General features: G+C 42.9%; 1 protein-coding gene across 1 annotated transcript; it reads right to left on the reverse strand.

Annotated features, from left to right (window-relative positions):
- Positions 1–2,782: 2,782 nt before the first annotated feature.
- Positions 2,783–22,181, reverse strand: LOC112074921 (transmembrane protein 87A-like). Its single transcript, XM_070440717.1, has 19 exons — positions 21,971–22,181; positions 20,831–20,891; positions 20,610–20,701; positions 20,107–20,241; positions 19,815–19,868; positions 19,383–19,560; positions 16,678–16,739; positions 16,056–16,239; positions 15,612–15,711; positions 15,393–15,486; positions 14,742–14,817; positions 14,277–14,381; positions 14,003–14,061; positions 11,950–12,053; positions 11,429–11,502; positions 11,253–11,329; positions 10,109–10,161; positions 9,751–9,781; positions 2,783–8,816 (listed from the first exon to the last, which is right to left on the reverse strand). Exons 1-19 carry the CDS (start codon positions 22,124–22,126, stop codon positions 8,775–8,777), a joined length of 1,737 nt encoding a protein of 578 aa, XP_070296818.1. The 5' UTR covers positions 22,127–22,181; the 3' UTR covers positions 2,783–8,774.
- Positions 22,182–22,360: the final 179 nt, after the last annotated feature.

The raw sequence follows: 22,360 nt of genomic DNA on the forward strand, positions 1-22,360 counted from the left end.
AAATCACCTGCCGGCCACCTATTGGGGAACCCTGCTATATGCATTTCTTGGAGTCAAGGCCTCCAGGAGAAACCCAAGCACAGGGGTTTACTACCAAGTTCTGTGTAGGGTAGCATGCAACATTTTGCTGTTGTCTGTCACAATGTCAAAAGAGAGACATGAACATTATCAGAATGGAAAGTTGTCATATAAAGCTATCACACAGCATTCCCAGCTTGTGTTCCCTTTACACACAAAATGAAGATATTATCATCTCCAACATTCCAAATTGTCCAGATTCCGACGGCATGGCCCGTCGACCATGTGCTCTCCATCCTCCTGAAACAACAAACACCATCCCTCCTTCCTTCTTCTCCTCTTTACTTTTGTACCCATTTCAAAACGGCCCAGTAATAACCAAAACTATAGAATTCTATGGAAAACCAGAAAGTGATTCTGAAAGGCCAACAGTAGAGCCTTCTTTCCCCCCGGAGCGTGAGTCACTTTATGAAAACATAGAAAAGCAGAGATTTTTGTCAGTGGGCTATTTCAGAATAAAATTTGGAGGACGGGGAGGTCGGCTGTGGATCGATGTGGGATAAATGTCTGGAGGTAGTCCAACAGTAGAGGAGAAGACAATGAGGATCTTTTTTTCAGGTAGAACTCTAGTCTCTCTCTCTTTATCACTCTCTCTCTACCTCAAAACCTCCAACATATCAGCAACAAAGCTAACACTCAACCACAGCCAGCATCAGAGAAACAACAAATGCCGCATTATGGGAACACGAAGAAACAGGCCTCATGATCGTCACTTGTGAGGCCATCATTGACAAGCAGCTCTTAGAGGTTTACATTAGCCACTAAAGGAGGTTCTAAAAGTGTCTGATCGCTAGAAAAGGGGTCACAGGGTGGAAGGTGATGATGGTACATAGGGGTACCTTGACATAAAAATGTAAAACACAGGGGCCTCTGCAGGTTACTTACAGTCAGGGCCCAGTGCTGATTTAGGATCAGATCTCCCCTGTCCATGTAAGGGGGATACCTAGTCAGTTGTACAACTGAATGCATTCAACTGAAATGTGTCCTCTGCATTTAACCCAACCCCTCTGAATCAGAGGTGCGGGGGGCTGCCATAGCTTTTTACCTTGTCAGCTTAGGGATTTGATCCAGCAACCTTTCGGTTACGGGCCCAACACTAACCACTAGGCTACCTGCTGCCCCTCTAATCTTATTCATTACAATCTAAAAGGCAAAACTGATCCTAGATCAGCACTCATACTCTGAAATGCTTTGTGAATATGGGCCCTGGGCTCCACACGGTCTGTTGATCCCAATTCATTCCCTGCCAATCTTTACGTCCCTCTTGGCCCCGAGTAGGTTGTCACTAGTTAACACAGCCACAAAGTCATAATTGTTAAATAGTGCTGTGGCTGTGTTAACTAGTGACAAACCCCTAAGCAACCCTTCGATGTTAGTAGATCTGTAAGGTGTAAGCTCCACCTCATACTTCCCCAATACCCTTTAGATCAGCAAACTTCTGGGGCCAAGAGGGAGAGAATTAATTGGGACGGGCTGTGGCTGTCACTCACCACTTCTCGTTTCCGTCGGTGTCAACATAGGGATATGGTTGGCTGAGGGATTTCATAACCATACAAACACCCTGGCCTGGAGCAGTCAGCTTTCTAACAAACGCTGTGTCATTTAACAAACTTTTCTCACTTGATCCTTTGAAGAAAGAAAGCTTTCTTTAAAAACATGTTACTGAAAAACAAGCTTTCATTGTGACAGGACACACACTGCAGGTGCATGCGGTTGTAGAGTTCACGAGGTGGTCCTACATAACTGCCTTCACAACATTAACAGCCTATAGCCCTCTGGAACAGATTGGGTTTATTCACGCAAGTCAGGAACACATTAATTCTGTATAGTAGTCCCTACACCGCATCATTTGTCAGTGAAGAAAAATACAAATTTCACTTTAAAAATATAAGATTCAAATACCATAAAAAAACTGCTTGGTGTGGTTATCAAAAGGATGTCCTAAAACCCCCTCATGGTAAATACAGTATATGTACATGTTCTATGAGCGGTTTCTCTGACTTCGGATGAAAATTAGTTAGTCTTTGCTATCTGCGGCACACGAAAAGCTGTGCAAATGAAACATCTCATTCCACTAGACTAAAACATGGGTTCCCTTTCCAGCATTGGGTAACGTCCAGCGCCCCCCCTGCGCGCACAAGCACTGTTCATGAAACAAACTGTTCACACCCCTCGCAGGTGGAGAGAATTTTGCAGGTTTAAAGCATATTTCCTGCAATTCTACACACTTTGTCACGGGGTGCAAAGAAAACTTATCAGTTTTAAAGCTAATTGTCTTGCAATTCTATACATTTTGCTGTGTGTTCATGTGATATGTGACAAAAAAATTACAATATCTATAGGCCTTTTTTTTTTTTTTTTACAGCTGACTTGGGCTACTTGATCTGGACACTTCTGACAAGTTACAAATAGCTCTCTAAGGTATGCAATGACTTTCAAGAGTAAGTTTAAAGCCGGACTGAGTTCCTTTTTTATCAAAAAAAAATAACACATTGGTTTGGTAAGAAATCTGCCAGGACAGTTAAATCTGACTGAGGGAACAGAGTCCTGCCAGAAGGTACAGTATACCACATCATATCATGATGATCACACATCTGCCTGACTAGATCATGGCTGGGTTCAGGACACTGAAATATCCAAGATCTTATCATGATCAGTGGTTATAATATTTTCCTGTGACTGCAATAATACAAAAACATATTGGTAAAATAAACATGTTTTATTTACAATTAAATTAACCATTGTATTGCAATAACAATCAGAAATACAGATGATCTTTCTCTCCAAGTCAACAGAAGTAAAAAGACATACAGGCAAATGTATATGTGCTTCCCAAATGGCACCGATCTAGTGAGTTACTTTTGACCAGGGTGAATAGGGCTCTGGTCAAAAGTAGTGCACTCTATAGGGAGCCATTTCAGAAGCAGCCCTGGAATGAAATGTTCAAGCATAGTTCTGAAGACAAACCTTCCAAAAATAGGTACAAGGCAAACAATATTCAGTCACCTGGTGACTTAGGAAACAACAGGACTAACAGTCAGCCAAAACCAGACTGTTCTGTGAAAATAACAGACAAGTGAATACAGTCGTAGGCTACATGACAGGGAAAGAATGAGCATGAAGGCGGCCAGGGTCTGAGTAAGAGGAAGCATCTAAATCTGATTTTCTACAAGTGAAGAAAAGCTCCAAATACACTAGGCCTGATTCCCAAACGGACCCCAGGCCCCTACTGCCTACACACGAGATCTGAGGGGTAAGATTGGAAAGTCTAGGGGGTAGGGATTAGGGGTTGTTTCTGGACAGGTCCTAGGAAATAGTTGGAGTTGAGAACGAGTAAATGGACAACCCCCTAACCTTGTCCCTAGGCTGCAGAGGACAACATCATGAACCAATCCAACATCAACCCACTAACCTTGTGCCTAGGCTGCAGAGGACAACATGGACCAATCCAACATAAACCCCTCGTGCCTATCCAAGGTCCTAAACGATATCATAACCTCCATCGATAAAAGACAGCACTGTGCAGCCGTCTTCATCGACCTGACCAAGGCTTTCGACTCTGTCAATCACCACATTCTTATTGGCAGACTCAACAGCCTTGGTTTCTCAAATGACTGCCTCGCCTGGTTCACCAACTACTTCTCAGATAGAGTTCAGTGTGTCAAATCGGAGGGCCTGTTGTCCCGGACCTCTAGCAGTCTCACACGGTTCAATTCTCAGGCCGACTCTTTTCTCTGTATATATCAATGATGTCGCTCTTGCTGCTGGTGATTCTCTGATCCACCTCTACGCAGACGACACCATTCTGTATACTTCTGGCCCTTCTTTGGACACTGTGTTAACAACCCTCCAGACGAGCTTCAATGCTATACAACTCTCCTTCTGTGGCCTCCAACTGCTTTTAAATCCAAGTAAAATTAAATGCATGCTCTTCAACCGATCGCTGCCCGCACCCGCCCGCCTGACTAGCATCCCTACTCTGGACGGTTCTGACTTAAGAATATGTAGACATCTACAAATACCTAGGTGTCTGGTTGGACTGTAAACTCTCCTTCCAGACTCACATTAAGCATCTCCAGTCCAAAATTAAATATAGAATTGGCTTCCTATTTCGCAACAAAGCCTCCTTCACTCATGCTGCCAAACATACCCTCGTAAAACTGACTATCCTACCGATCTTTAACTGACTTGACTATCCTACCGATCCTTGCATTCAGTGATGTCATTTACAAAATAGCCTCCAACACTCTACCCAGCAAATTGGATGCAGTCTATCACAGTGCCATTCGTTTTGTCACCAAAGCCCCATATACTACCCACCACTGCGACCTGTATGCTCTCGTTGACTGGCCCTCACTACATATTCGTTGTCAAACCCACTGGTTCCAGGTCATCTATAAGTCTTCGCTAGGTAAAGCCCCGCCTTCTCAGCTCACTGGTCACCATAGTCTGTTTTGCACCCCAGTATCTCTACTTGCACATCTATCACTCCAGTGTTAATGCTAAATAGTAATTATTTCAACTCTATGGCCTATTTATTGCCTTAACTCCCTAATCTTACTACATTTGCACACTCTGTGTTGTTTTTGTCGCACTGCTTTACTTTATCTTGGCCAGGTCGCAGTTGTAAATGAGAACTTGTTCAACTGGCCTACCTGGTTAAATAAAGATTGGGATTGGGAATGTTGGTCCACATGAAACTAACACCCCTACATTTGTGCCGTCTCATACACCGTAACACGCATATGAAGACTTCAACAGACACCTATACTATCTAACTGGCACCAGTACCAGAACCTTTTCATAAATGGCAGACAACAAATGTATACTTTGAAAGTGTTCAACTATTACAAAACATAGGGATTGGGATAGCTATGTTGGATTCATACCAACATCCCCTTTTCAATGGAAAACAAATGCATGAATCATAATTTCCAATAGTTTCTCCTTTAAAATGAGTTAAGGTAAAGACAGCAAATCTGGGATCAAAATAAAAAAAACACAATAACAATATCCCCATAAATGAACCAATAGAGTAAACTAGAGGCTTTAGCACATATACAAAAATAAATAAATAATTTAACTAGGCAAGTCAGTTAAGAACAAATTTCTGTTTAATATGACAGCCTACCCCGGCCAAACGCTAACCCGGACGACGCTGGGCCAATTGTGCGCCTCCCTATGGGACTCCCAATCACTGTCAGTTGTGATACAGCCTGGAATCTAACCAGGGTCTGTAGTGACACCTCTAGCACTGAGATGCAGTGCCTTAGACCGCTGTGTAACTCAGGAGCAAGGTGGAAGTACACTTAAACAAGAAATAACAAGGACCAATATTAGTCCCATATGGCACCCTATCCTCTGTATAGTGCACTACTTTATACCAGGGCCAATAGGGCTCTGGTCAAAAGTAGTGCACTATATAGGGAATAGGATACCATTTAGGGCACAACCACAATGTGAAAAATAAAAAGGGAGGGTACCAGAAGAAAAAAAACATTGTTTAATCACATACACCAGATGGGTGCAGTGAAATGTGTTGTTTTACATGGTCAGCCATAGTAGTACGGAGCTCCTGGGTTCTATAATTGTCATAGTGCCTAGTGGCAGCCTCGGCAGAGAACTCATGTACACATGTAATCATATTTAATATTTTGTACCAAGTTTTTAATTTTTCAATAGCTGAATGAGTGCAGATCAAGTCTTGATATCATGAATTTGATTCATGCCCGTAAATTGTAGTGGTGTAAAGTACTTAAGTAAAAATACTTTAAAGTATTGCTTTTTGGGGTATCTGCACTTTACCATTTGTATTTTTGCCAACTTTTACATTTACTCCACTACATTCTTAAAGAACCCTACTGCCTCTGATCTGGCAGACTCACTAAACACACATGCTTCATTTGTAAATTATGTCTAAGTGTTAGTGTGCCCCTGGCTATCTGTAAATTAAAAGAAAATGGTGCCATCTGGTTTGCTTAATATAAGGAATTTGAAATGATTTATCCTTTTGATACTTAAGTATATGTTAGCAATTACATTTAATTTTGATACTTGAGGAAAAGTATTTAGTTCTAAATATACTTATGTAGTATTTTACTGGGTGATTTTTACTTGAGTCATTTTCTATTATGGTATCTTTACTTTTATACAAGTATGATAATTGGGTACTTTTTCTATCACTAGGAAATGTATGTAAATCAGCATTGTCAACAAGCTAGGTAATGCTAGCTAGCCAGTGTGTTTTCATTTGAGTTACACCAATGACTCAGGGTTGCTTTTCACCAACGGTGATCCAAGAGGCAGTGGGACAGCTTTTCATTACTCAGGATACTTCTGAAGTGATGACTGTACTCTTTGGGGATCTCAACCTTCATCACATAGTCCCAATACAGAGAATCTGCAGACGGAGGAGACGCCCTGATGACATGGAGCTGCCGGCCTACCTGCCTGCCCTTGGACATGCTGACCAGACCACCACCGCTGCTGACCATCTAGCTATGAGCTTCCAGATCCTCTCATGAGAGCAGCTGTCCATCTGGGGGTTTCAGGAAGCACTCAGACTTGACCCATCTACTGTTGTAGCCTATATCTCTAAATAAATGCTTGTTGGTTATTTTGCTTAACATGCACTTTGAGATTCTGTCTAATGAAAAGCACTATAGAAGCTGAATAAATTATTATTCATTATAACTTCTCAATACCATGGGCCTCAACTACAGTACTGCCTCTACCAACCAACCTCAGGGGTGCATCAGTGATGCGAAACTTTCTGAACATCAATAGCAGATAGAACAGGGAATTGTGTCAGCTCTAGTCATTATTTTTGACAGACAATCAGATTGGTTCTACACAATACATTTCTATCTGAACAGACCCCAGCCCTGCGATCCTACACTTACATCAACACTTCTGTTTAGTACTGTGTAACTCACACTAAACGAATGAATCCTGTGTCCCAGCCTAGAAAATACAATGCAGACAACTCTCCCCCACACACACAAAACACGTCACATTATACTTTGGTTAGGAAGCAATAAAGCTTCACTCAGTGAGATATAATAAATACTATATACACACACACACCTCTGAATTACCATCCATCAAAATAACACGTTGGTCATATATTACGTAATGTATCCAATTGGTGTAGAAATAATATACCAGCTTGTTCCCCTCTCCAAGATACAGTATAAAGTCAAGTTTAGTGGGCAAAAAGGTAAATATGCATACAGTCTAACGTCCAGTTCTCTTTTTAATCACAAAAACTGTCCCAAATGGCATCCTATTCCCTATTCACATTATAGTCATTTAGCAGATGCTCTTATCCAGAACAACTTACAGAAGTGAGTGCATACACCTTCATACTTAATCGTACTGGACCCCCTGTGGGAATCGAACTCACAACCCTGGGGTTGCAATCGCCATGGTATACCAACTGAGCCACACCAAATGTAGTTCCCTACATTTGACCATTACCCCATAATGACGAAGTGAAAAGAGGATTTCAGAAATGTTTGCAAATGTATGAAACAAACAAAAATACCGTATTTAAGTATTCAGACCCTTTGCTATCAGACTTGAAATTGAACTCCGGTGCATCCTGTTTCCATTGATCATCCTTGATGTTTCTACAACCTGGAGTCCACCTGTGGTAAATTCAATTGATTGGACATGATTTGGAAAGGCACACACTAGTCTATATAAGGTCCCACAGTTGACAGTGCAAGTCAGAGCAAAAACCAAGCCATGTTGTCAAAGGAATTGTCCTCCTGCGCCAGAGTGCTCAGGACTTCAGACTGGGGCAAAGGTTCACCTTCTAACAGGACAACGACCCTAAGCACACAACCAAGACAATGCAGGAGTGGCTTCGGGACAAGTCTCTAAATGTCCTTGAGGGACCCAGCCAGAGCCTGGACTTTAACCCAACCTACCATCACTTTAGACCGTAAAAAAACTATGCAGCGACACTCCTCATCCAACCTGACAGAGCTCGAGAGGATCTGCAGACAAGAATGGGAGAAACTCCCTAAGTACAGGAGTGGCAGGCTTGTAGTGTCAAACCCAAGAAGACTCGAGGCTGTAATCTCTGCCAAAAATGCTTGAGTAAAGGGTCTGAATTCTTATGTAAATGTGATATTTCAGTTATTTTATTTTGCTAAACATTCTAAAAACCTATTTTCATTTAGTCATTATGGGGTATTGAGTGTAGGTTGACGAGGGGGGAAAAAACTATTTAATCCATTTTAGAATACGGCTGAAAAAAAGTCAAGGAGTCTTTCAAAAGGCACTGAATAGGGAATAGGGTGCACTTTGGGACACACTAATTATTATGTCTTGGTTTGTGGAGAGGGTGAGAGGGCTAAATACATTAGGGCACACCGCAGCAAAAACGTTTTGCAACGGAAAACTATAACCAGCATTTCTTATTGGACAAGTTCAGGTAGTACCTCCTGTTTAAATCAGTTTTCTTCCATTTGATACCCAATGAATAGGACCCTGCTGATCGCCAAGTCAGAGGTGTTAAGCCCCAGTAGTGTTGTAGACAGAGGTCTGACTCTCAGCCTAAACAGGCCTAGGACGGAAGAGGTGTCGCGCTCCAGGTGATCTGTCTCTTCCATGCCATGCAGGAGGAACCAATCTCAGGAGGAAGAGATGCTCTGCATCCATCGTGCGTAGTAGGAAGATTTCCCATGTTACTCCATCTTGGACATTTCATATTTTGTAGTCATGATTTCCTGGGTAAGGAATACAGTGAAGAAAAAAAATATATATATATCTCTCTCTCTCTCTAATACCATAGTGGCTGTACATATAAAATTGCCTACTGAGAATGTAATAACATTATAGGAAATGCACAGTAAAATAAACCATATATACTGAGTTACAAAACATTAGGGGAATTAGGGGAAACCTAGTCAGTTGTACAACTGAATGCATTCAACTGAAATGTGTCTTCTGCATTTAACCCCCCTCAATCAGAGAGGTGCGGGAGGCTGCCATAATCAACATCAGTGGGTTGACTGCCTTGCTCAGGGGCAGAACAGATTTTTACCATGTCAGCTCGGGGATTCGATCCAGCAACCTTTCAGTTACTGGCCCAACACTCTAACCACTAGGCTACCTGCCGCCCTTATTAGGAAAGCCTTCCTAATATTTAGTTGCCTCCTCCTTTTGCCCTCAGAACAGCCTCAATTCGCCGAGGGCATGGACTCTACAAGGTGTCTCAAGCGTTTCACAGGGATGCTGGCCCATGCTGACTCCAATGCTTCCCACAGTTGGCTGGATGTCCTTTGGGTGTTGGACCATTCTTGAAACACACGGGAAACTTGAGTGTGAAAAACCCAGCAGCATTGCAGTTCTTGACACACCGGTGAGCCTGACACCTACTGTTCAAAGGCACTTAAATCTATCTGCCTTGCCCATTCACCCTCTGAATGGCACACATACACAATATGTCTCAATTTTCTCAAGGCTTAAAAATCCTTCGTTAACCAATCTCCAACCCTTCATCTACACTGACTGAAGTGGATTTAACAAGTGACATCAATAAGGGATCATATCTTTCACCTGATAGCACATGCCATGGAAAGAGCAGGTGTCCTTAATATTTTGTATCCTCAGTGTATTTTGCCATTGACAGAAATGACCCCGTGTTAAAAATATACACACCTCATCTGAATCAAGAAGGACAGGCAACGCTCTACAATGGAGGAAAATAAGGAGAAAACATTTGTTTTTATGAAACCACCACCTAATAATGGTGACCACTTTACACCAGGATTTCCCAAACTCAGTCCTGGGGACCCCAAGTGGTGCAGGTTTTGGCTTTTATCCTAACACTACACAGCTGATTCAAATTATCAAAGCATGATGTTTAGTTGGTTATTTGAATCAGCTGTGTAGTGCTAGGGTAAAAACCAAAACGTGCCCCCTTTGGGGTCCCCAGGACCGAGTTTGGAAAACGCTGCTATAAACACACCTGCTATTTTGGTGTTGATAAAAATATTTATTGATAAGTGATGCTTACACATCTGTTAGAGAGGTAGGAATGTTCTCTTCCACCCACTTCAAGTCTTCATCCTGGACAGGTGGGAAAGAGTGAAAATAAAAGAGAAAAGTGAACTACTCAACGCTGCCCTCTGTTGTTTGAACTCAGATGTCATTCACTAGACTAAAAATACTGAACAAAAACATAAAACGCAACAATTTTCGTAACTTACAGGTCATATAAGGAAATCAGTCAATTGAAATAAATTCATTAGGCCCTAATCAATGGATTTTCACATGCCTGGGAGGGCATAAGCCCATCCAATTGGGAGCCAGGCCTACCCACTTGTGGGCCAGCCAATCAGAATGAGTTTTTCTCCACAAAAGGGCTTTATTATAGACAGAAATACTCCTCAGTTTATCAGCTGTCCGTGTGGCTTGTCTCAGTCGATGCCGCAGGTGAAGAAGCCAGATGTGGAGGTCCTGGGCTAGTGTGGTTACACGTGGTCTGCGGTTGTGAGGCCAGATGGACATACTACCAAATTCTCTAAAATTACATTGGACGCGGCATATGGTAGAGAAATTAACATTTAATTATCTGCCAATAGCTCTGGTGGTCATTCCTGCAGTCAGCATACCAATTGCACGCTTCCTCAAAACTTGAGACATCTGTGGCATTGTGTTGTGACAAAACTGCACATTTTAGTGGCCTTTTATTGTCCCCAGCACAAGGTGCACCTGTGTAATGAAGCTGTTTAATCAGCTTCTTGATATGCCACACCTGTCAGGTGGATGTATTATCTTGGCTAAGGAGAAATGCTCACAAACAGGGATGTAAACAAATTTGTGCACAAAATTTGAGAGAAGCTTTTTGTGCTTTTATTTCATCTCATGAAACCAACACTTTACATGTTGCGTTTATATTTGTGTTCAGTATATACAGTAGATGGTCATTTGTTCTGCTGGTAGGGGGCTTGAATTGCATCACAGGTCAGAGCAAACATTTGAGTGTCAGTTACCTGAAAGTCGAACTTTATTGACTGACAGAAAAGGTTGGCTTGTTGGTATGCTGTATTTCTATGTGGAGATATTGTGTTCATATTGATTGGATAATTGGAAATGGACTTAATTCCCCGAGGGAACAAATCAAGTTGTATTAATTGAATTGAAGGTTTGATACTAACCGGGTTAGATCCTGAAGGCTTGGCTGAGCCGTTCGTCTCACTCTTAAAGTTGGAGGCTCTCAGCTTTATGCCATCAGCTGTGTGTGTGTTTAGAGAAACACGGAGAGAACGATCACCAAGGTTCAAACACATTATCACTAAAGAAGTTAAACAAAAACAGACTGCATGTACAGTACCTAAATTAGCTGACACCAGGAACTCCTCAATCTCCTCATCGTCAGAGTCATCCATCAATGGAGTGAACGCATATCTGAGGAGAACAAAGGAAGAGTTACAAATTATGAACAGTTATAAAGCCTTAAATTGTTATAAAGCGCCAGAACATTTAGAGAAAGGCTGTGTAAGTTTGTGTTTCCTCTGAAGCTTTGAAGAGTGGTAAGGTGAGGCACTTTCTCCCTGACTGACTGTTGGTAGTTTGATATGTCAACATATTGCCATTGATAAATCTACAGCACACTCAACAAGGTAGCTACGGTGCAATAAAATTTGATTTGGAGTTCTCCATTACAACAAGGTCCACATATAGTATGAGGACACACACACGTTTGATATTACTATCCTAGTGGGGGACCTAAAATGTACTTCCATTCAAAATCCTATTTTCCCTAACCCTGAAAATAGACTTTGTCCTTTTTTACTATCCTTGTGGGGAATTCCAGTACCCACGAGGATAGCCACACACACCATGTAACCTCACCTCTGGTTGTTAGCAGAGGGTCTCCATAAGAACATGATAACCAGCAGTATGATGGAGAACAGGAACCTCCAGAAGGCATCATCTACCCACAACTCCACCCAGTCCTGTTATATGGAATAATACAAACAATATGTCAGCCATGATACTATTCAATACATGACCCAATATGGCTGTATTGAGCTGGTATTTTTATTTATTTTTTTACAATATGTTGATTCAATACCTTAAGTCCTGAACAGTGAAAATCATATTTTCATCAAATTGAATGATATTTGGATGAAACCAGTACCAGTTCAAAGAAAGTTTTGATTCCAACAGGGGACCAGTATGATTCCAACAGGGGACCAGTATGGGGAAAAAGTAAGAAAATGTATGCACTCACTACGGAAAGTGGCTCTGGATAAGAGAGTCTGCTAAATGACTCACTACTGCAAGTAGCTCTGGATAAGACAGTCTGCTAAATGACAAATGTCAATGTAAATCTCAAGCAGAATACGGGTAACCTTTCATCTGTGGCGTGACTGATAGTTACAGCTAGTCAAGCTACAGCTGGTCAAGCTACAGCTCACATCGAGGCAAATAACACTGAAACATGCATGAGAGCACCGGCTGTTCCGGATGACTGTGTGATCACGCTCTACGCAGCCGATGTGAGAGAGACCTTTTAACAAGGCCGCAAAGCCAGATGGATTACCAGGACGTGTACTGCGAGTATGCGCTGACCAACTGGCAAGTGTCTTCACTGACATTTTCAACATCTCACTGTCTGAGTCTGTAATACCAACATGTTTCAAGCAGACCACCATAGTCCCTGTGCCCAAGAACACTAAGGTAACCTGCCTAAATGACTACCAACCCATAGCACTCACATCTGTAACCGTGAAGTGCTTCAAAAGGCTGGTCATGGCTCACAACGCCACTATCCCAGAAACCCTAGACCCACTCCAATTTGCATACCACCCCAACGGATCCACAGATGATGCCATCTCTATTGCACTCCAAACTGCCCTTTCCCACCCGGACAAAAGTAACACCTATGTGAGAATGATATTCATTGACTACAGCTCAGCGTTCAACACCATAGTGCCCTCAAAGCTCATCAATAAGCTAAGGACCCTGGGACTAAACACCTCCCTCTGCAACTGGATCCTGGACTTCCTGACAGGCCGCCCCCAGGTGGTAAAGGTAGGTAACAACACATCTGCCATACTGATCCTCAACACAGGGCCCCTCAGGGGTGCGTGCTCAGTCCCCTCCTGTACTCCTTGTTCACTCATGACTGCACGGCCAGGCGCGACTCCAACACCATCATTCATTTTGCCGATGACACAACAGTGGTAGGCCTGATCGCCGACACCGACAACACAGCCTATAAGGAGGAGGCCTGGCCGTGCGGTGCCAGGACAACAACCTCTCCCTCAACGTAATCAAAACAAAGGAGATGATTGTGGACTACAGGAAAGAGGACCGAGCACACCCCCAATCTCATCGACGGTGCTGTAGTGGAACAGGTTGAGAGCTTCAAGTTCCTTGGTGTCCACATCAAACATGGTCCAAGCACACCAAGACAGTTGTGAACAGGGCACGACAAAACCTATTCCCCCTCAGGAGACTGAAAAGATTTGGCATGGGTCCTCATTGAGAGCATCCTGACTGGTTGCATAACTGCCTGGTACGGCAACTGCTCAGCCTCCGACCGCAAGGCGCCAGAGGGTAGTGTGAATGGCCCAGTACATCACTGGGGCAAAGCTTCCTAGCATCCAGGACCTCTATACCAGGTGGTGTCAGAGGAAGGCCCTAAAAATTGTCAAAAACCACCCTAGTCATAGACTGTGCTCTCTGCTACCGCATGGCAAGCGATACCGGAGTGCCAAGTCTAGATCCAAGAAACTTCTAAACAGCTTCTACCCCCAAGCCATAAGACTCCTGAACATCTAATCAAATGGCTACCCAGACTATTTGCATTGCCTGGAACCTTTAAGAAATGCACAGAGCAGTCAAACTTGATATGACAACTGGACCATTTGCTGCCATTACAAGAAGACATACTCACAGATTGACAGTCGGCTAGTCTGAATTTTTTCGTCGTCCACACCATGAAAATGATTGAAGCTGAAGGTGGGAAAAAAAATACAACCAAAACTGCATCAGATCATTTCCATTCAATTGTGAGACTAATTCTGAATAGTTTGGCAACACTGTCTATGAAGTAGGCTACATACGTACACCACTTTATAACGTTGTTCATAATGCCTTATACAGTAATAATGTGTTATGATACTCATGAACTATAAAAACATGAAATTGGTCTTCCTGGCTGTACTCACCTATAATGGCGAAGATGAGTGTGTTTGTGAAATGTCTGTAGAGAGACAGCTTCACTGGGTTTCTTCTCAGCTTCAGTGTCTTTATAGTGTGAGCCAGGCTCACAAATATGTTAGGAGGCAGTCAAGGAAACAGCGGCTGGGCTTCACAGTATGTAACTAACAGACCGAATGAATGAATGAGACTGAATCATGGAAGAACCTAGCAAAAATCAGCAGGGATGATAACATGCAAGTTGTACAGATGATGCCCCGGGCATGGATAGCGGCCAAGGGCAAGGCCCAGACCTCTACTATCAGACCTCCAGTCTTAGCGTGCAAGAATAGATTATTTGCCCTCATGCAGAGACCCTTTGGTTTGGCCCAGGGAGGGACGGTGTAGCCCGGGGTAGGGACCAGGGAGGGGGGGGGGGGGGGGGGGCCCAGGTGACAGAGGAGCCTCAAACAGGGCTATCAGCACACAAAAGGATATCCACCAGCAGAGAGAAGAGTCAAGCAGAGCCAGAGGAATGTTGGCCAACAGAGCCAGGTCAGAGTCTTTCGCCTGAGAGGAAGAAAGGGATGGAGAGAGACAGGATGGACAGACAGGTGGGAATAATAGGGGGGGGGAAAGAGAGAAGACAGAAGGTGAAAGTGATGGAGTGAGTGGGGGAGAGAAAAATAACAGCAGTAACCAAAGAAAATCACCTCGTGAAACTTGATTTAATATACAATATAAGTTTACAACCCAAACTGTACAAGATACATTATAACCCCAGCACCTAGACTATCAGTGAAAATCATTAGTAAGCAACACAAAAAGGTGTCATTCTGTTACACTGATAGACAAGTGATACAGCCAAGTAGACCATTAAGTTATGATAGACCACTAGAGGTGCATTATGGGGTAATTATTATAAATAAGGAAGGATATGAACCAGATGATACAGAAGTCCATCAATGCTAGAACAATGGATGTGATGAGGGCGGGGCCATTGTCACGAACCTTTAGTGAATACATACACACATATTGAACATAATTCCCATAACACACACATTAGAAAAACAGCACGCCATCTAGAAATGAAGGTTCAAAATGCAAGGTCACCGGAGGTAAGCAAGCTCAGGAATACGCCTTACCCCAGTGATCCTAAGCACACCTTCGATGGCAGCAAAGGCAAAGTACAGCACACCTAGTCCCACCACTCTGTGCATCACTGTACCCAGTCGAGGTCTGATGGGAAACGCACACAACGCAGGAAAAATGACTAAATACATACAGCATGATAACGTCACTGGGGTCACCTATCAAAGGACAGGGAGTAAGAGTTTGTGACGACCTTTATTTTCTCAACTTACTTGACTATACCATATCCCAGACTGACTATAATGACCAGCAGCCGTGCCAGGGTTCTCTTCAGGGCAGAGATGAGTTCAGCAAAGATCAACAGGCCTGGAGCTGAAAACAACATCCACATTGGAATTAATTCTCTCTCACATGAGACAGAAAAACTCTCGCTCAGAATAATAACACTCCCTAAACCTCCCCCTTGGCCCTAAGCCTGCGATGTTTGCAAATCTGTAAGGTAGAATTAATATGGTGGACTCTCCACCACTATACTGCTGATACCTATCCAGACCCTTCAGATCTGCCAACATTGAAAGGTTAGGACCAAGGGGTAGGGAGGGAATTGGGACCAGATCAACGTGATCCGTTCCACCATGCTACTATACAGAGGATCTTAGTACTTTCTTTAAACCAGTCAGACAACAGAGTTAGGTGTAATAGTAGTGTAAGCTTACAAGCTGCCCCAACACCGTTGGTGTTCTCGTACTCAGCACAGAACACAGCCTTCTCCACCATGCCCAGAAAGATGACTCCAGCTATCCAGAACTGGATCCTCAGTAAGTCCTTCCAGTAGCAGGCAGCCCACAGGAACCAGAGTAACGCATACAGGATGTACACTGTACACATCACCATATAGAACTGAGAGAGACACAAAGGGTGAGCGTGAGGGGGAAAAATATTGGTTGTTCCAGTAGAAGGCTGAAGACATGAACCAGAGTAACACGCACACAGGATGTACACATCACCATGTTGAACTGAGATGCGTGTTAAAACAAAATAACACACAAGGTATTTTTCTGAACAAATCACAAGGTCCTGTACGGTTCAGTTAGTAGAGCATGGCAACGGCAGGATTGTGTGCTTGAATGCTTTCGATGAAAGTCAGCTAATATATTATTACATGAAGACAACACAAAACAGGCGTCTGATATCTATGACAACGATTAACCCTACAATGTATGTGTGACTAGGGACAAGCACTGGAAATGAGCGTGAGCTAAAATGTCATGGTGCAATGCATCCCACTGTTGTTTATTCAATGTGTCACTGACTATGTTTAATTGTATGTATACTCACGATCATGAGAGGCCATTCCGTGATGGAGATGTAGCCGTGGGTTCCTTTCATTACGACGTTGACTGGAAAAATAAAGAGTGTACATCAGCTACATCAGCTCCAAAACACAATAATTAGGGTTACAATATACAATAAACTTCCTGTGGCGTACTGCATTAGCATCGAATAGTCCCAGCGATATGCAACTTTTCAGGGAAGTCAGGAACCAATACACGCAGTCAGTTAGGAACGCAAAGGCTAACTTTTTCAAACAGAAATTTGCATAACTCCAAAAGGTTTTGTGACACTAAAGTGGAGAATAAGAGCACCTCCTCCCAGCTACCCACTGCACTGAGGCTAGGAAACACTGTCACCACCGATAAATCCACGATCATTTCAATAAGCATTCCTCTACTGCTGGCCATGCTTTCCTCCTGGCTACCCCAACCCCGGCCAACAGCTCCGCACACCCCGTGGCTACTTGCCCAAGCCTCCCCAGCTTCTCATTCACCCAAATCCAGATAGCAGATGTTCTGAAAGAGCTGCAAAACCTGGACCCGCACAAATCAGCTGGGCTAGACAATCTGGACCCTCTCTTTCTAAAATTATCCACCGCCATTGTTGCAACCTCTATTACCAGTCTGTTCAACCTCTCTTTCGTATCGTCCGAGATCCCTAAAGATTGGACAGCTGCCGCGGTCATCCCCCTCTTCAAAGGGGGTGACACTCTAGACCCAAACTGTTACAGACCTATATCCATCCTGCCCTGCCTTTCTAAAGTCTTCGAAAGCCAAGTTAATAAACAGATCACTGACCATTTTGAATCCCACCATACCTTCTCCGCTGTGCAATCCGGTTTCCGAGCTGGTCACGGGTGCACCTCAGCCACGCTCAAGGTACTAAACAATATCATAACCGCCATCGATAAAAGACAGTACTGTGCAGCAGTCTTCATCGACCTGGCCAAGGCTTTCAACTCTGTCAATCACCGCATTCTTATCGGCAGACTCAACAGCCTTGGTTTCTCAAATGACTGCCTCACCAACTACTTCTCAGAGTTCAGTGTGTCAAATCGGAGGACCTGCTGTACGGACCTCTGGCAGTCTCTATGGGGGTACCCCAGGGTTTAATTCTCGGGCCAACACTGTTCTCTGTATATATCAACGATGTCGCTCTTGCTGCTGGTGATTCCCTGATCCACCTCTATGCAGACGACACCATTCTGTATACATCTGGCCCTTCTTTGGACACTGTGTTAACAAAGCTCCAAAACGAGCTACAATGCTAGTAAAACTAAATGCATGCTTTTCAACCGATCGCTTCCCGCACCTGCCCGCCCGACTAGCATCACTACTCTGGACGGTTCTGACTTTAGAATATGTGGACAACTACAAATACCTAGGTGTCTGGCTAGACTGTAATCTCTCCTTCCAGACTCATATTAAACATCTCCATTCCAAAATAAAATCTAGAACGGGCTTTCTATTTCACAACAAAGCCTCCTTCACTCACGCCGCCAAACATACCCTCGTAAAACTGACTATCCTACCGATCCTCGACTTCGGCGATGTCATTTACAAATTAGCCCTCAACACTCTACTCAGCAAACTGGATACAGTCAATCACAGTGCCATCCGTTTTGTCACCAAAGCCCCATATACCACCCACCACTGTGACCTGCTGTCCCTCGCTACATATTTGTCGCCAGACCCACTGGCTCCAGGTCATCTATAAGTCTTTGCTAGGTAAAGCTCTGCATCATCTCAGCTCACTGGTCACGATAACAACACCAACACATAGCACGCGCTCCAGCAGGTATATTCACTGGTCATCCCCAAAGCCAACACCTCCTTTGGCCACCTTTCCTTCCAGTTCTTTGCTGCCAATGACTGGAACAAATTGCAAAAAAATAAAACATTTAATTAAAAAAATTAAATTGCTGAAGTTGGAGACATATCTCCCTCACTAACTTAAACATCAGCTATCTGGGCAGCTAACCGATCGCTGCAGCTGTATACAGCCCATCTGTAAATAGCCCATCCAATCTACCTACCTCATCCCGATATTGTTTTTATTTACTTTTTCTGCACACCAGTATTTCTACTTGCACATCATCTGCACATCTGTCACTCCTGTGTTCATTTGCTAAATTGTAATTACTTTGCTACTATGACCTATTAATTACATTACCTCCTCACGCCATTTGCACACACTGTATATATACTTTTTTTCTATTGTGTTATTGACTGTATGTTTGTTTATTCCATGTGTAACTGTGTTGTTTGTGTCGCACTGCTTTGCTTTATCTTGGCCAAGTCGCAGTTGTAAATGAGAACTTGTTCTCAACTGGCCTACCTGGTTAAATAAAGGTGAAATAATATATATATATTTTTAAATAGAACATGGAGCAATGTGATCAAAATGGTACAGTAGCCAATGTCCTTTATATCATTTTAATTAGTATTTAGGCTGCCTAAAGAAACTTAATTTTCTTCTTTGTAAGCCTCACAAGCAAGTTTAACATTCCAAGTATTCAATAACTGGGTCATGTTCATTAGGGTAGATCACCGTAAAAATGTTGCAGAGTCCAGCTTGTACCTTCCCGTTACAGTCAATTCTCTTGTTAGTTCTGGTGGTCCCTCCCTGTTTCAGTCTGTATTCTTCCGTCTGGTGCCTGATGAACACAACCCAGTTGAGGTGCATTGGGTTTAATGTAGTGAACCCACCTGTTAGATTCCAGTTGGCTTCCTGTTTGTTAGACTTAATCACCACCACCAGCAGATAAGGGCCGTCCTTCCACGTGGTGGCGATGACGTCATGTTTAAGCGACACACTGCCGTTCTTCAGACCGCCGACTTTGTCGTACTCCTCCATCGTCCACTTCGTGTAGTTTTCATCTGAGCCCTGGGTAGGATTGAACCAACATTTGTTTTGAAAGGGGGTTATATGCATTATGCAATGAAGAACGCAGGAAGTAATGAGAATGTGAAAAGTGATAGTCTGGTTCCAGATCTCTTTGTGCATGCTGTATATGGCCAACTCCAACGGTCATTGACAACAACCTTAGCAACTTCCGAAAGTAAGTGTGTGTGTAAAAAAAACTAAAAAAACTATGCATCATCATAGTGAAACATCATGACCTCATGGTAGCATCTCACCGGTGCTACTCCTTCCATGGGAGGGACAACGGGCCGTGGTTCTGCCTTGGCTTTCTGAAACAAAGTTGTCATACAGTAAGTTGTCCGTAAGTCAAACGCAAAGTTCCAAAACTAATTATTCTTCCCAATATATCCTTTTCAAACTATTGAGGCGACCCGAATATTTTGTTTTCACACTTTCCCTTTCAGCACAGTTTTACCTACTATGGAAAAGGAGTAAGCAGGCCAGCTCAGTAGTGTGAAAAGCACTGTAATGTAATGGAACTCATGTATGTAACCTATAAGCCCTTACATTTAGCATTGGGAAGTATCGCAGGTCATTGTTGCAGGTCAAGGGCTTGTGCTTGTGCTCAATGCATTCCCCTTGTCCTAGAGGGTTAGGATCCATACTCTGTCCTCGACTCAGTGGCGTCCTCTCATACATTTCCTTTAAAGTAATGATTTATATTCATATTCAATGTTTCACATCTATTTAATACATAAAATATTCAACCATATTTATTAGTAGTTGAATGTAGGGAGACATACATTCCCTATGAGGAATGATGGGATTTAAAAATAACTCTTACACTTAGTATAGTCAACTGGTAATTCACACCAACTGTCAAAATGTGGCATTACCATAGGAATTCTAAACAAATGAGTCATTACGAAAATGTTCAAGGTATTGATAATGAAAGACGACTACGGCAAACTCACTTTCTGCTCCACGCCGATATGTCAGCCTATAGACATTAAATAGCCTATAACTTAGTACTAGTCACTTACTGTAATTACTACCTGTACTTTACTTACCTCAATATTATTGAACTCATTGTGACAGGGATAGTATTTCAAGTACCATTGAATGGTAAAAGTCATCTCCTCTGGACAACCAAAGGACACAACTAAAAGAAAAACAATAAATTGGTGTTACAGAGGTAGTTCTTTGGGCGCTTTCATATCCCTTCTGTGATCCGGATCCTGGGAGTGCTTGGTACTCTGTCTGAAACAAATCCTGGACCTGCTAATCTTACCTTTCAATTTGATATCAGTGTCTTTATACATGGATTTCCTCAAAAGCAATGGTCTTGAGGTCTGAGAAGAAGAGGAAACAGTGTTTACATTAGTTAGATAAACTGAGTGATAGGCCTACACTAGAGTCAGGTCTGATTAATGCCAGCACTGGAACAAAACACAGGCTGGTGACCTATGTATCCATCCTCTCAGAGTAACAGTGATGATTTAAGATCAGATCGCAATGAATGAGATTAAAAGGGCGGGGGACCTGATCCTAGATCAGCACTCATTCCGACTCAGACACTTTATATGGGCCCTGGTGACCATTATTGGGAGTCCCTAGGCAGGCAATGGTAGCTCTCACATTACTCTGCAACAGGATATGGTGGTGGACAGACATCTGACCACCTCCATGGAAAATTGGGGTTATGTCCTAATTAGCTTACCTATTCCTTCCTCCTAAAGTGTGCACTTGTTCACTTCACTGACTTGAAAGCAAATGACTGGTAGACACGATGTTTGTCTTACCCCTTCAATTCATTGGACATTGTAACGTTAGCTATATAGTTAATATAGCAATAGACTTCTGGCATAGCCTAGTTAGCTACATATTCTAATCTGGACATTAGCTAGCTAAATGGTTGTTAGACTTCTCTTATATCGGGGCTAAATTGCAGGCAATGATCTAGCCCAGTACAGGACAGTGGTCTCTCTGTCTGGTGTTTGTTTACATACCGCTAACGTTGTATGTGACGTTAGCCGAGCTAGGTTAGGCAGCTAGCTATGTTTGGGAAATACATTAAGAAAACATTTGGGGTAACGTTATATCTATGGTCTAAACTAAAACAGCTTGCCTAATTGTCCGAGGTAGCATGGTATATCATTCAAACAATATTCCCAAACCAACTAACGTTAACTAACGTTAGCTAACAGTGCATAGACAGTACAATAGCTTGTGAAAATCGATAGCCTAAATATGTTCAGGAAAATGCATTATCAATCAATACTGTTAATGTTCAATTTTATGAACAGAAAAGATGGCTCGCTAGATTGCTAGCCTAATGCTGGACGGATGAATCGCACTGCTGTTCTTGCTAGTTAGCTCGAATGCTAACTTTAACTTGACAGCTAGGTAAATTGAATATTTTAATACTCACATTGATAACTGTAATACTCCATTGTCCCAGTTCTGGTGCTGCCATGACCCCGCTATTTGCATAGCATAATAAAAGGATCCCTGTCAAAAGAAGGAGCCAGGGTTTGACTGAGCTAGCCTTGCTGTTCCACGTCCTCACCCGTACAGAAGCAGCCATGTTTTCAGTAGCTCTAGTGTTGCGTGGCTGGCTGGCCAACTCACCTGAGTGGAAAACGCCACACCTGGGTATCTTTGAGTTGACGTTTTGGCATTAGATGCATTGCACCATATACTATGTAAAGCAGTGCCAGTTACCATATACTTTATAAAAACGATAGCAACTTGAAATCTGTTATTCATTTACCTTTCAATGATCATCATCATATTGTGTGTATATTTTATTCATTCCAGG

The sequence above is a fragment of the Salvelinus sp. IW2-2015 genome, unplaced genomic scaffold (genome assembly GCF_002910315.2).
Source record: "Salvelinus sp. IW2-2015 unplaced genomic scaffold, ASM291031v2 Un_scaffold2876, whole genome shotgun sequence".
Lineage (NCBI taxonomy): Eukaryota > Metazoa > Chordata > Actinopteri > Salmoniformes > Salmonidae > Salvelinus > Salvelinus sp. IW2-2015.